The sequence below is a fragment of the Buceros rhinoceros genome, unplaced genomic scaffold, assembly GCF_000710305.1.
Source record: "Buceros rhinoceros silvestris isolate BGI_N320 unplaced genomic scaffold, ASM71030v1 scaffold45360, whole genome shotgun sequence".
Classification (NCBI taxonomy): Eukaryota; Metazoa; Chordata; class Aves; order Bucerotiformes; family Bucerotidae; genus Buceros; species Buceros rhinoceros.
In genome coordinates, this window is record NW_010390982.1 from 5,983 (window position 1) to 17,371 (window position 11,389).

Genomic DNA, 11,389 nt, shown 5'->3' on the forward strand with positions numbered 1-11,389 from the left:
ATAAACACAATTAAAACTCCTCCCATACAACCACCAGGCCAGAATTATTCCTTCTGTTCAGAGGCCTTCGATGCAAATTTTCTGCGTATTTTTCTAACTGCTTTTTAACCTATGTAGATTTTCAGTATCCTGCAGCAATTCCATTTACTGTGAGGCAGAGATTTCTCTCATGTCTTCTTCATACAGATAATGATTATGTAGTTTTCTGCAATAATTCTCTCTCTTTGCTGAGGAACCTAGAATATTCAGTCACTCCTTGTAGAAACATGATCCCCACTTGCCCTTCTCTGTATCCTTTCTAATACATCTTTTCAGAAATAAGGGGACAAGAAGCACACAGGTTAGAAACACAGATTATTCAAACTGCATGTGCCCATAAACTTCCACAGTAGACAGTGATGCTTGCTGCTTTCTTTGTTAATCCCGAGAATTCCTAGCATCCATCTACACTGTCAGCTGAGCACTGAATAACATTATCGTGGACCTTCTGTAACTCTTTTATTGAGGAATGAAGGATTTAATAGGCAGGAAATTGGGCAGAAAACAGCCTGAAGTGGAGCCCATTCCTTCCATATGCCTGCAGGACAACATCTTCAAAAGTTGCCTGTTAGTAGGTATCTTCCACATAGTACTGCAGAAAAAAGCACGGAAACTTGCGGAAGGGAAGTACAGTTGTAAGGGAAAACTCTGTAGCAAGAGATTACACTGAGGGTGTCAGGAGTACGGCAGATTGTGCCAGTGACAATGCGTTGCTTACGTTTCAACACATTACAGATATATCAGAGGAAAGAAGATCTGGGGATCTGAAAATCTGGATAAAGTCAGCATATTGTAGATGTTTCTACGAATATGACAGGTGAACAAGGACAAGTGTCTTTGCAGTGAAAACCCATCAGCAGCGGCAGACCTGTGGTCCTCTGAGGAAATGACCACAGGCTTCCAGCACACAGAGTCGCAATGATCCGTCTCTGAGGAAAGGGCATAAGAGAGAAACACATTTTATAGTGTATGTGGCAATATAAAGCGAAACTTTAACTGTGCTGCCCTCTTCTGTGTACTAGATCGGAAAAAGGATGAGCATCTTTTCATATACAGAGAACTTCAGCTTTGTGTCCAAACATGCATTAATAATGCTTAGAATCACTGCACCTTATATAAGGCTCCTGGTGGGAACTGGTGGTGACCAGAAGTAAAACATAGCTGCCCTTCTGCTTTACGTGATAAAAGTCCGACCTTGTTGCCTTGTGGGGAAAACTCCATTTCCTTTCATTTCAATGAATGAGAGCTTGAAGCAGGAACAAAACCTCATGGTCACAGAGGGGACTTGCAAATTTGAATTAGAAAGGCTTTACTCTTCTTTATATTTATGGTGGCTTCTCCCGTAGTGAGTGATGTCATGGAATCGTTCATGTAAAGTGTGTAGGAATTTGGATGTGAGAGATGTTATCATCTGTTGCTGGAGAGACCAGAATTTGTCCAGTTGGAATGTGCTGAGTTGGGCAAATTCTACATTCGCATCACAGCAGTAACAGACATCTTTGCTTCTTTTAAATGTCTCATTTCTTGAGAATGCTTTGCCTCTGCTGCTACGCATGATATTCCTCATCATAGAATATACTAGAATAAACTTTATCATTTTGATTTTAAATTCTTGAAGTTATTTCTGATTCTATTTTTGAGAAAGAATGTCATGATAATTACAATGGTCATAACATGCTTCATTATCTACCACTTTCTTTCCAAAAAATATAAAGCGATCAGGATCTAGGCTCATGATAAAATAGAGAGAGCAGGCACAAGCATAGACTGAGGTAATAGAATGGTATGAAGTGTCTACCTTCTATAAAGAGGGTTATAGACAGTAGTCTTGGAAAATATTGTTTGTGAAAGCAAATGCAGATCTTAATTTCAAAGCCAGTCCTATCTAGAAAAAGCTGAATCAAGACTCCAGTGCTAGAAGTCTCTCAGTCCTAAAGATAAAACTGCAAAATCTTGACACACATCAGCGACATTCTAGACCCAAAGCAGTTACAGCGAAATGAGTAAGAAATAACTCCATTTTCCCGTTCATCTTACTCCTCCTGCAATCAGCTTCCCCATGTCAGAGAATACCAGCCTGCTGAAATCTTTGGCAAGGCAGTGGCATGCTGAGCTGCTGATCATGCTGGGGAGGTGCCAGGGAGTTGTTGCTCAGTTCTCAGTCTCCGCATGTCTCATGCTTGAGGGTAGAGTTCCCTGTCAGAGGTTTCTTTGGCAGGGATATCACTACGTACATCTTTGGGCTGTAGGCATTTTAAGGGACTTCCTTAATGTTTCATATCATCAAAGGACTCTGGTCGCATTTCATGGCATTTTTCTCTGTTAAGGCTTTTGGAAATGAGGTCAGAGTCATGCTTTGGAAGTCTTTTCCCTTCTCTACACTTACTTACAGCAGTAATTAACATGAACACGGCAAACGCTTCCTTGGCATCAGACTCTTACATCAAAAGCGTTAAGTCTGTGATTTCACTATTTCGCTGCCTGCTCATGCACCCAGGACTGTGGGGAGAACAATTATTCAACAATCAATGTCAAAAAGAATATGATGAATACAGTAAACTGCTTTTCTGCAAATGCTCTTTCTTTTTCACAGTCACCCCTTTTTTTCATAATCTATTTGCATTACTCCTCTGCTGAAGCACAGCAGCACTACCAGAATCATTCAGATGGATCTATAGCCTTCTAAGGTAACAGCAGCATGTAGCTAGGCAACAAAAAATATAGTATTTTTCAGGAAACAGGGCTTTTCTAGATGATCTCATACAGATGCAGTGCTTTTTTTGCCTTATAAGAAGAAAGTGGTTCATCGGAGAAATGAGTCTGTCATCCTGTCACCATCAAGTCATGTCGGTGCATAGCCTTGATTAGCTGTGACAGAAGGTAACAGTGCAATGTATTCTGTTCCTACTTATTTCTCTGTATCTATTACATATTTGTAAGGTTTTTTACTAAGACTAGAACCCATAAATGATTTGATGACAGATTTCGTTAACCATCGTTCTAATTAAAATGGAATGCTTCAATAATTACCAAGTCAGCTGAAATAAATTGTATCTCAGTTCAGTTGAAACCATGTCAGCTTTAAAAGAGATTTCATGAGTGGAAAAGACATCCTATTGTATGTACAGTCCATCACTACACGTAGGGACAGCTGTTGTGAATGGGGAACACTGTTTTTATACTTGTGAAGGGACTTGGTTAAGTGCTAGCTGAAAAAATTATGTGATCTAGCAGGTACAGTGTAGGCATTGATGCCTTGGTGCCCCAGATGAGGGCGAGGAACCTGGCAAACATAGGATGATGGAGGTGCTAGGCCAGCTTCCAGGCCTTGGGGGGACTCTTTCCAGCCTCTAGAGGCAGCAGGAGCTCTGAGATGCTGGGGGAAGACATCTCCCCTTGTTTCTCATCCGGGTTTGTCCTGGCCAGGTCTCAGGACAGCTGCTGACACATGTGAGATCATAGCACCATCTGCCAGGGTGCCACTGTCAGCCCCTGAGCCACACCGGGTTCAGCTCATGATTCCAGCTATCCCCTCTTTCCTGTTTCTCCTATATTCCCTTTTCTATACCTCACTAATTTGATGGTTTGTCTGTACATGCAAAAATGGATTTAACTTGCAGACCTTTTGAATGCTGTGTCCCCGCTGGTTGCGGCAGGACGGGCTGTGCATGGCGCTGGCAGACCTGGGGGCTGGGGAAGACATCTGGCCTGGGGCAGGGTCTGGGTTTGTGAGAGCACATGCACTGCGGTTTCTGTGGCAAGCATTTTTTCTGGTACAGACCTGAATGTAGCTAATCAGAGATATTACATCACAGTCTTGGCAGCTTTCATGTGTGTATTTCCTCTTTGGCATGTTATTTTGTGCATTCCAGGGCCTGTTCTGCGGGATGGCATCCATTCCTCCCAGCTGGACCAAGGCACAGTTCATGCCGCGTTGCCTCTTAGGTCTTGTCATTCTTTGTGGCGACGGAGGGATTGCCCAGTTAGGCACACAAGCCGAAAAAAGACGCAGTTTATTTATAGTGAATGAAAAACTCAAGCAACTTTTAAAAGGATGAAGACTGGGTCACAGAAAAAAGTCAGAAGAAGGTACATTGTCTTCATAACATTCATAGCAAAGGTCCCACAGTTTTAAGGATTAGTAGAATATGTTGCAAATGCTAGACTGGTATGATGCATTAACTGATGATGTGTTTACAATTTGCATCTAAACGACATTGTTTATTTATTCAGCCATAAAATGCAGAAAACTATTAATTATATGGCTTGATAACTGCGTAAGTACACCCCCCTTGGAGTTAAGTGCCTAGACTGCAGATAAACTGCAATGTGTACGTGCAAATGGCATATGCATGTAAAGAACGGCAGTTGTGGCTGAGGTTAGAGCTGATACACAGTTTACTTTTTGTTTGAAAAAATAAACAAATTATCTCTCAGCTGTTTTACTAGGAATGGCCCAGTATTATTCTTAACAACAAAAACAAATGTAACAAGATTTCATCACTTCTATCCAAAAATATCATCCAGAGTATAACCTCAATTAAAGCGCTAAGTTTGCAGGATCAGACTCAGAATGGTGAGTTTGAAGAGGAGCAGGAGAAAATTGTTTAAATAGCAGCTCTTGTTTCAAGCTCATAATCAATTTTGTGATTAGTAAGAATCATTATTAAAGTAGAATTTGACAGGCTTTTTACATTATTGACTTACGTTTCAAAAAACAGTGTCTAAAATGCATTGTTCTGAAAATAAGTCAGTTCCAATTTGAAGCATAACAATTTATGTGACTCTTTCCTAATGATTATTATCTACCTACCTCAAAAGTAATTGTGTTTTTAAAAAAGTTGGCTTCAGTGTTAAGGAAACTATTTTCTGATTTTCAGTAATAAAACTAGGTTTGTTCTATTAAAACTGCTAGGGACAATTTTTTAAATACGTTGGCATTTATTGGTTTTCTCTGCAAGCATTTCAGACTACAGGCGTGATTTATTTGTCACTTTGCAGGGAAAATAAAAAGTATCGCTGCTTAGATACCTTCATAATCCTGAGGCAGAGTGTGTGCCAGCTCTTCCATTAGCAAAAGCGTAGGAAAATCAAGCTGCCCGGCATCCTGGGGTTAAGCAAGCTCCTGACAGTCTACTGAGGTTATTTTGGTCAAGGCCACGTGTGACACAGCTGATGAGAACCCAGATGGAACTAATTTGGGTAGATTAGGAAAAAAAGGTGTTCTGATAAACCATCATCTCAAAGTTACATCAGAATAATGGGGAGGATCACATTCAGCAGAGGGAGTTTGGCAGCGATGACTTGCCGGTTGCTGGGGTCTTCCTGCTTGGCTCAGCACGGACACAGCTGTTGAACTTACCATCTGGCAAGGTGCGCATCTCCCTTTGTCGACTTGAAGCATTGGTTTTATGTAGGCACTTGTTCTCCTGTCTCCTGCTGTTAGTGACTTACCTGCAACGGGACAGCAGGGGCTTTCTTGTTACCTGCAGCATCGCGAGCACACTAATGGGATGTGCTGTCTAACAGCCCAGCAAGAGAGGGTGGGGTGGGGGTGGTCAGTGTGGCTGTGCCTTGGCTACAAGCCCCATGTGGGAATCTCCCCTTCAGGCAGGGAACAAGGAAATCATAGGGGTGGGAGGTGTCTAGCATAAGGTAATGGGAGCTCATTTATTTCCCCTGCAACTTGGAGGACAAAGCCTCCAGCACTATAGAAGCTCCGTGTTCTCCGTGTTGCCACAGACTGAGGCTGGTTGGCAGCACAGTGAGATGGTTTATGCCCCTGACATTTCCTTCTCTTTCTCTTACTGTGCCTTCCCAAAGCTCCCAGGCAGCAGCTGCTCCCCTTTCTCGTGTTGTATTTGCTCCACAGAATTGCTGGAAATTAACTTTTGCCCTGTTCTCTCTCCCCAGCCCTGCACTGGGAACTGAGCTAATGGCAGGAACCAGAAACTTGTCTTCTGTACTAAAGAGGACAGCCTTGGCACCTGAAGCTTGCATGTGCTGCAACAAGATGCTGAAAAGCAACAAAACTGATGAGAAAACTGCCAAGTTAGTCAACGACCCTGATGTGTGTGTGTGGAATGAAGCTGGGAGAGCAGGGTTTCCAACCATCCAACCAACCAGGACATTTTCATCACTGCAGACAGGGCTGCTCCTTTGATCCACAAAGGAACAGAGATAACATGCCACAGGATGAAAAAGATCCTTACAGGTAAGATATGAAAGAAGAAATGTATGAATGAAATAAGAAATTCATAAGAAGGTCACAGAACATGATAGCGTGTCTTCTGCAACCACTGAAGTGTGTTGAACAAAATGAGGGCTCTCTGCTATTTGTATGTTTTGTAAAAATGTGTATTTTAAGCATTTTGTAGAATGAAAAAAAATTTGTGTTCTATTAAATGTTGCTGGCAAATGGTTGTGAGACATACCAGAATACTTAAAGACACAGGTAATAGCTTCAACTTCCCCTGTTTTTATTCTCTTTGCTGACACGTACCTCCCCACTTGGAAGATTTTGCTATAAACTTTTCTTTTTTTGAAAGAAAAAGTTAACTCTGCCACTTGTTCAGTCTGTATTTACAACTAACAGAGCATTTCATACAGGAAGGGAAAGTGGTACAGTTGTCTGCTTGACAGGCTAAAGGGAGATATTTTTAACAGCTATAAAAAAAACCATTGTAAAACGTGTAATTAGTAAATCAAAGCTCCAGAGGGAGATCTTTATCAAAGCACTTTATTGACATTAACACATCAGTCTTAAGCATGGCCAGAAGATTGAAATAACTTTTTGTAACAAACAGTTCCCAGTGTGTGGTACACATCACTCCTCCCAAGGAAAACAAGAAACATTGCCACTGGAGTGCGAAGTTCTCCCACAGTTCAGTTGCATCTTTGGATACAAAGCTGCTGAGCTGCCTCCCTGCCTCTCATGAAGCTGGGGGATGGACAGTCTTCAAAAGGTTCAGATTGCGGGTACTAGGCAGCAATGACAGTATGGGAGCAACTGGGAAGACGTCTGCTCCATTCTGGGGAGCAGGACTGCGTGGGCAGGCCCAAGCATGTCCAGTGTGGTGGAACCCAAGATGCACAAGCTGTTTTGGTCTGCGGGCAATGCACACGGCAGGGTACTCTAAGCGCACAACGCAGGCAGTTGCCCTAGGGAGCTCCCGTTGCAGCGTTTGCAGATTGGGAGTAGTGAATGCCGTTCAGCCACCCCTGAAAGGCTCTGCCCAGAGCCTAGGAATGCAAAACAGATGTCTGCTTCTGGCATTCTTCCTGGACTTGAATGAGGCTGTTTGTATTCAACACAGCTGCTCTCAAGGGTCATAGTTTCTGATGGAATGCGTCCTATTACAAAGCATTCCAGAGGCCAAATATAGGGGTAGCTTTTTTGAAAAACAGAAGTCTGAGAGAAGTATTTGTAACAAATTAATGTGGTGTTCTTTCACTTTACGTCCATACAGCAGGACCCAGCTAGTGATCACTAAACCTAGGGAGCATGAGATTTTTGCTGGAACTGGTGGTACGTTATCATTCAGCAAGTATGCAAGCTGAGGGAGCCCAAACACGACCCGTGATCTTCAGCAAAGGAACTGTGGGTTTGTCCTTACTGTTTTTTCTATCCTCTCAGAAATATAACATCCACATTACGTAAAGAAACGTGACAGATCTAAACAATAGAATTCTTCGTTCCTAAGCAACAGAAGTCAGACCTTTTTTTTGATATCCCACAACAGAGTCCCTTTACCAAAAAGTCATCCCCCAACTCTGTACTATGCATTTAAATAATCTAACCACGTGCTGTTGCTTCTCTGAAAAGGTAAATGGCACCAAGGGCACCCCCTAGGGTTACTGTGTACGACATGTTTCATGAGGCAAGTGCCAGCACCGCAATAAATTATTTAACACTCATATTATGTAATGGTGCAAGCCAAGCAGAGAGATTCAACAAAGCATCACTAACTGATTCCTTCTCTATTTGGAGGGCAGGTTGAAGCAATCTGCTGGCAGCTTAGTCATCCTTCTGTTTTCCCCCGGCACATATTTGCATTCCTTTCTTCCCCAAAATCTGTGAGGGCAAAATTCATTTTCCATTAAAAAAATCCCAGAAAACAAACTCCAACCAAGCACGTTGCCCATGAGCTACCTGCATGCGTTGCCATGGTTGAAGTTTCATTTGTGGTGCAAACGTTGGCTATGTCAGAACTAATCAGTTCAGTGATTCAGCAAGAGAGGCAGAGAGGAGAGAGAGTATTAACAGCTGGGTCATTCTGCTCCTTTCCCATATTAATACTACATAAATACTGTCTTACTTAGTTTCATTCATACATGCAAGCAAGTACCGATCATTCAAAGCACACTAAGCCAAATAAGCAGATAAAGGCTGCCGCAGTTAGCTTTCTGTAGAAGCCTAGTGCCTCATCTGGGCCCGCACCTCAAATGTCTCATGTCTTAAGTGGGAAGATTTGGATTTGTTTCTGTCCTATTTTGCTACGTGATCACACTTGGATCACCACTGCCTCCGTTTCCTCAGCTCCTCACAGATTAGACTGGAATACTAGGCTGTGGTTTACGCAGGGTTCGTAAGCTTCATCATTTTTAAAACAGCATCTGAGACCCTCCAAGAGAAAATACTTGTGAAATATAAAGTATTAGCATCAAATAGGTGAGCACAAGCTACTTGTTAAAAAGTGTATTAGTTACCCTCCAGATAACGGATGACGATGAATGTAACATTGCATGTGTGCTGGCACCAAAGTACCTGATAGGATTTCTTTTAACTGTTATTTTTCCATGTGGTCCATCATTAGAAACATCTTTTACAAAAGTTCAAGTTAATTCTGGAATTCCATCGTAAAAAGTTTTTCTATTGTCAATTTCTGCCAAAGACGATAGTTTAGTAAATGCCACATTTCCTGGACCAGAAGCACAGACTAGATATTATTATTATATCTCAATACACTTAAAGTGAAACTTGTCATTTAGCTGTCAAACTTTGTCAGGAAAGCCTTCCAGCACATGGTAGCTGAACTGTTCATACTGAAAACTATGAATGACTCTCTCCTATATTGCAGCAGGTGCATGAAAAACACCACCCTACCTCAAAGATAGTGTATTTCTGACCACCAGTAATGAGTAATTAAAAATAAATCACAATTTATACAGGTCCAAAAAGCTCTCCATATTGGGCTAATCCAAGTTAATATAATGCAAACCAGGCAAATTATTTAGAAGTGTTTCCACACACTGCTAGGAAGTGTTTCAACTTTGCACGCATGAACTTACATAATTTTTTATGTCTGAAGCTATAATTATATTATCAGCCCAAACCAGTCATAGGAATAAAAAAAAGTAACTGTCAGTTAGCTTGGTGTACTTGTGAAGACCAATGTGCAAAATCTTCTTCTAAAATGCAGTTTATAACTGATTTTGGATAGTGAGAAACCAGTTAAAACCAGGTTGAAACAAATCTTTTCAAAGAAAAATCCTACCTAGGCAATGACCAATAACTTTAAAAGTCAATTTTCATTCTATTTTTGTAGCTGCCTGTAAGCTAATTACCCACATGCTATTCTGGTAAGAGTAATGAAACATTTAAGAAAATCTAAGGTATTTTATTTTGCTGATAGATACATGTATAGTGTAACACTAGCATTTCCACTTATATACAGAATTAGTTTAACATTGCAGTACACCAACAGTTTCCTCATCCGGCACTTATGATCGAGCAGACAAACACTGATTCACCACTTCCAGCAAGTGAGAGTTCTCCAAAGCAGCTGCTACACGTTCTTTATCAGCAAGCTGTTTATTAACTGCGCAGAAAAAAAACACCAGAAGATAATGGTCAAAACATTAGTACAGACTGTCTCTGTTAAAGCATTTTACGTTGAGACACGCGATCACACCGTTGCTATGGTACTCAGGTAGACTCGTAATTCTGCAGATGTGAAGGACACTCCAGAGCAAGCTGTTCATGATTCAGCAGCCGGGAGCTACGCGTGTGTAGGCGTAACAAACACAAGAAGCAGCTCTCCCCCAGCCTCACGTTCCCCCACGTTCCGAGTCCTCCATAACCCAGGCAAATCCATGACTAGTTGACGGTACAGGCTGTCCGAGGAGATGTTTGAAGTACGGTACAGAACAGACCTAAGTGTCATTATTACACACTCCTGTTCTGTAACATCCCCCAGAAGCTGAGGCACGTGAAGTCCCAGATACTGAACAGCTGCTCTGCAGGTGTGATGATCTCCCTCCTTGCTAATTTTCAAGATTAAAACAATAAAGACCACACAACAGAGCACTAAAAACCTTACCTGCGTGCTCAGAGGCATGTGTTCCTGGTGTTATGTGAACATCCAGCTTAGAAAGCATCACAAAAGAAAAAGGAGACAAGTCAAAAAAACACTGGAAGCTCAAGTTCAAACTACTTCATAATAAAAATAAGACAATAACAAAAAGAGGGGAAAAAAGGACATTCTTGCCAATACCAGTTACCAAGTAGAGCAAACTAAAAAAAGTCTAAAATCACAGAGTAGTCTGCATTTCCATCTTCTCAAGCCTTCTTCAGACAGAGGGGTGAGGCACCCTTCTCTCCTCCCCTATGCAGAGCACTGCGGGGAACTTCCCTCCACAAGCCCCCTCTCTGTCACAGAACTGTAGTGCTGCATAGACACTTTAGTCCACTGCCCTCTGTTTCCTGGAGTGTTTTCCCCACACACAAGATGAAAAAGTTCTAATTATTTTCCACTGTAAGTTAGTTAGCTTATTTTTTTTGCCTTTTTTTGTTTCCCTTTCCCTTTCCAAACCCCTCTGTTTGTTTCCAGAGTGATTTGATTACTCACCTTAAATCTCTCAGGCAGAGATCTGAGCAATTTTACTTTTATGGAGAGGCCGATTAACGTCGCCATGCTGCAGTGAGGAATGGTGGGCGTGAACTCCACTGCCACTGTGCTTTCTGCGTCATTCACCTGTCGAAAACCAAACACTTAGCATGTGCAAAACTCACCTCCTCTACCCCGCACCTGCTGGAGATATTTTATGTGAAATGCAAGCTGAAGCTGTACTTTGCCCCTTATAGTTTTCTTCACTGACATTTTTCAGTACTTTGTTCAGCTGTAGTACACGGCTATAATAAAACTCTCCTAACGTCCTAACTCTCGCACGCCGCCGCCGGCAGCCCCCGCGGGACTGCTGCGCTGGAGTGTCGGTAAGCGCATCGTAGCGCGGATCTCACTTTCACTCGCACTTGCTCCACGACATTCAGCTCCTCCAGGGTGAGGGGGTGCTCGGGGTCGTTGATGGAGCGAATGAGATGTGCCGGGTTAAGGAAAGCGGAACGGAG

General features: G+C 42.2%; 1 protein-coding gene across 1 annotated transcript; it reads right to left on the bottom strand.

Annotated features, from left to right (window-relative positions):
- Window positions 1-9,762: 9,762 nt before the first annotated feature.
- On the bottom strand, window positions 9,763-11,356 carry FAM96B (family with sequence similarity 96, member B; the record flags this gene model as incomplete). The annotated part of the gene is made up of 4 exons (XM_010139725.1): window positions 9,763-9,860; window positions 10,362-10,407; window positions 10,890-11,015; window positions 11,282-11,356. Coding segments are annotated over 4 exons (345 nt in total), but the record flags the coding sequence as incomplete, so codon positions are not given.
- Window positions 11,357-11,389: the final 33 nt, after the last annotated feature.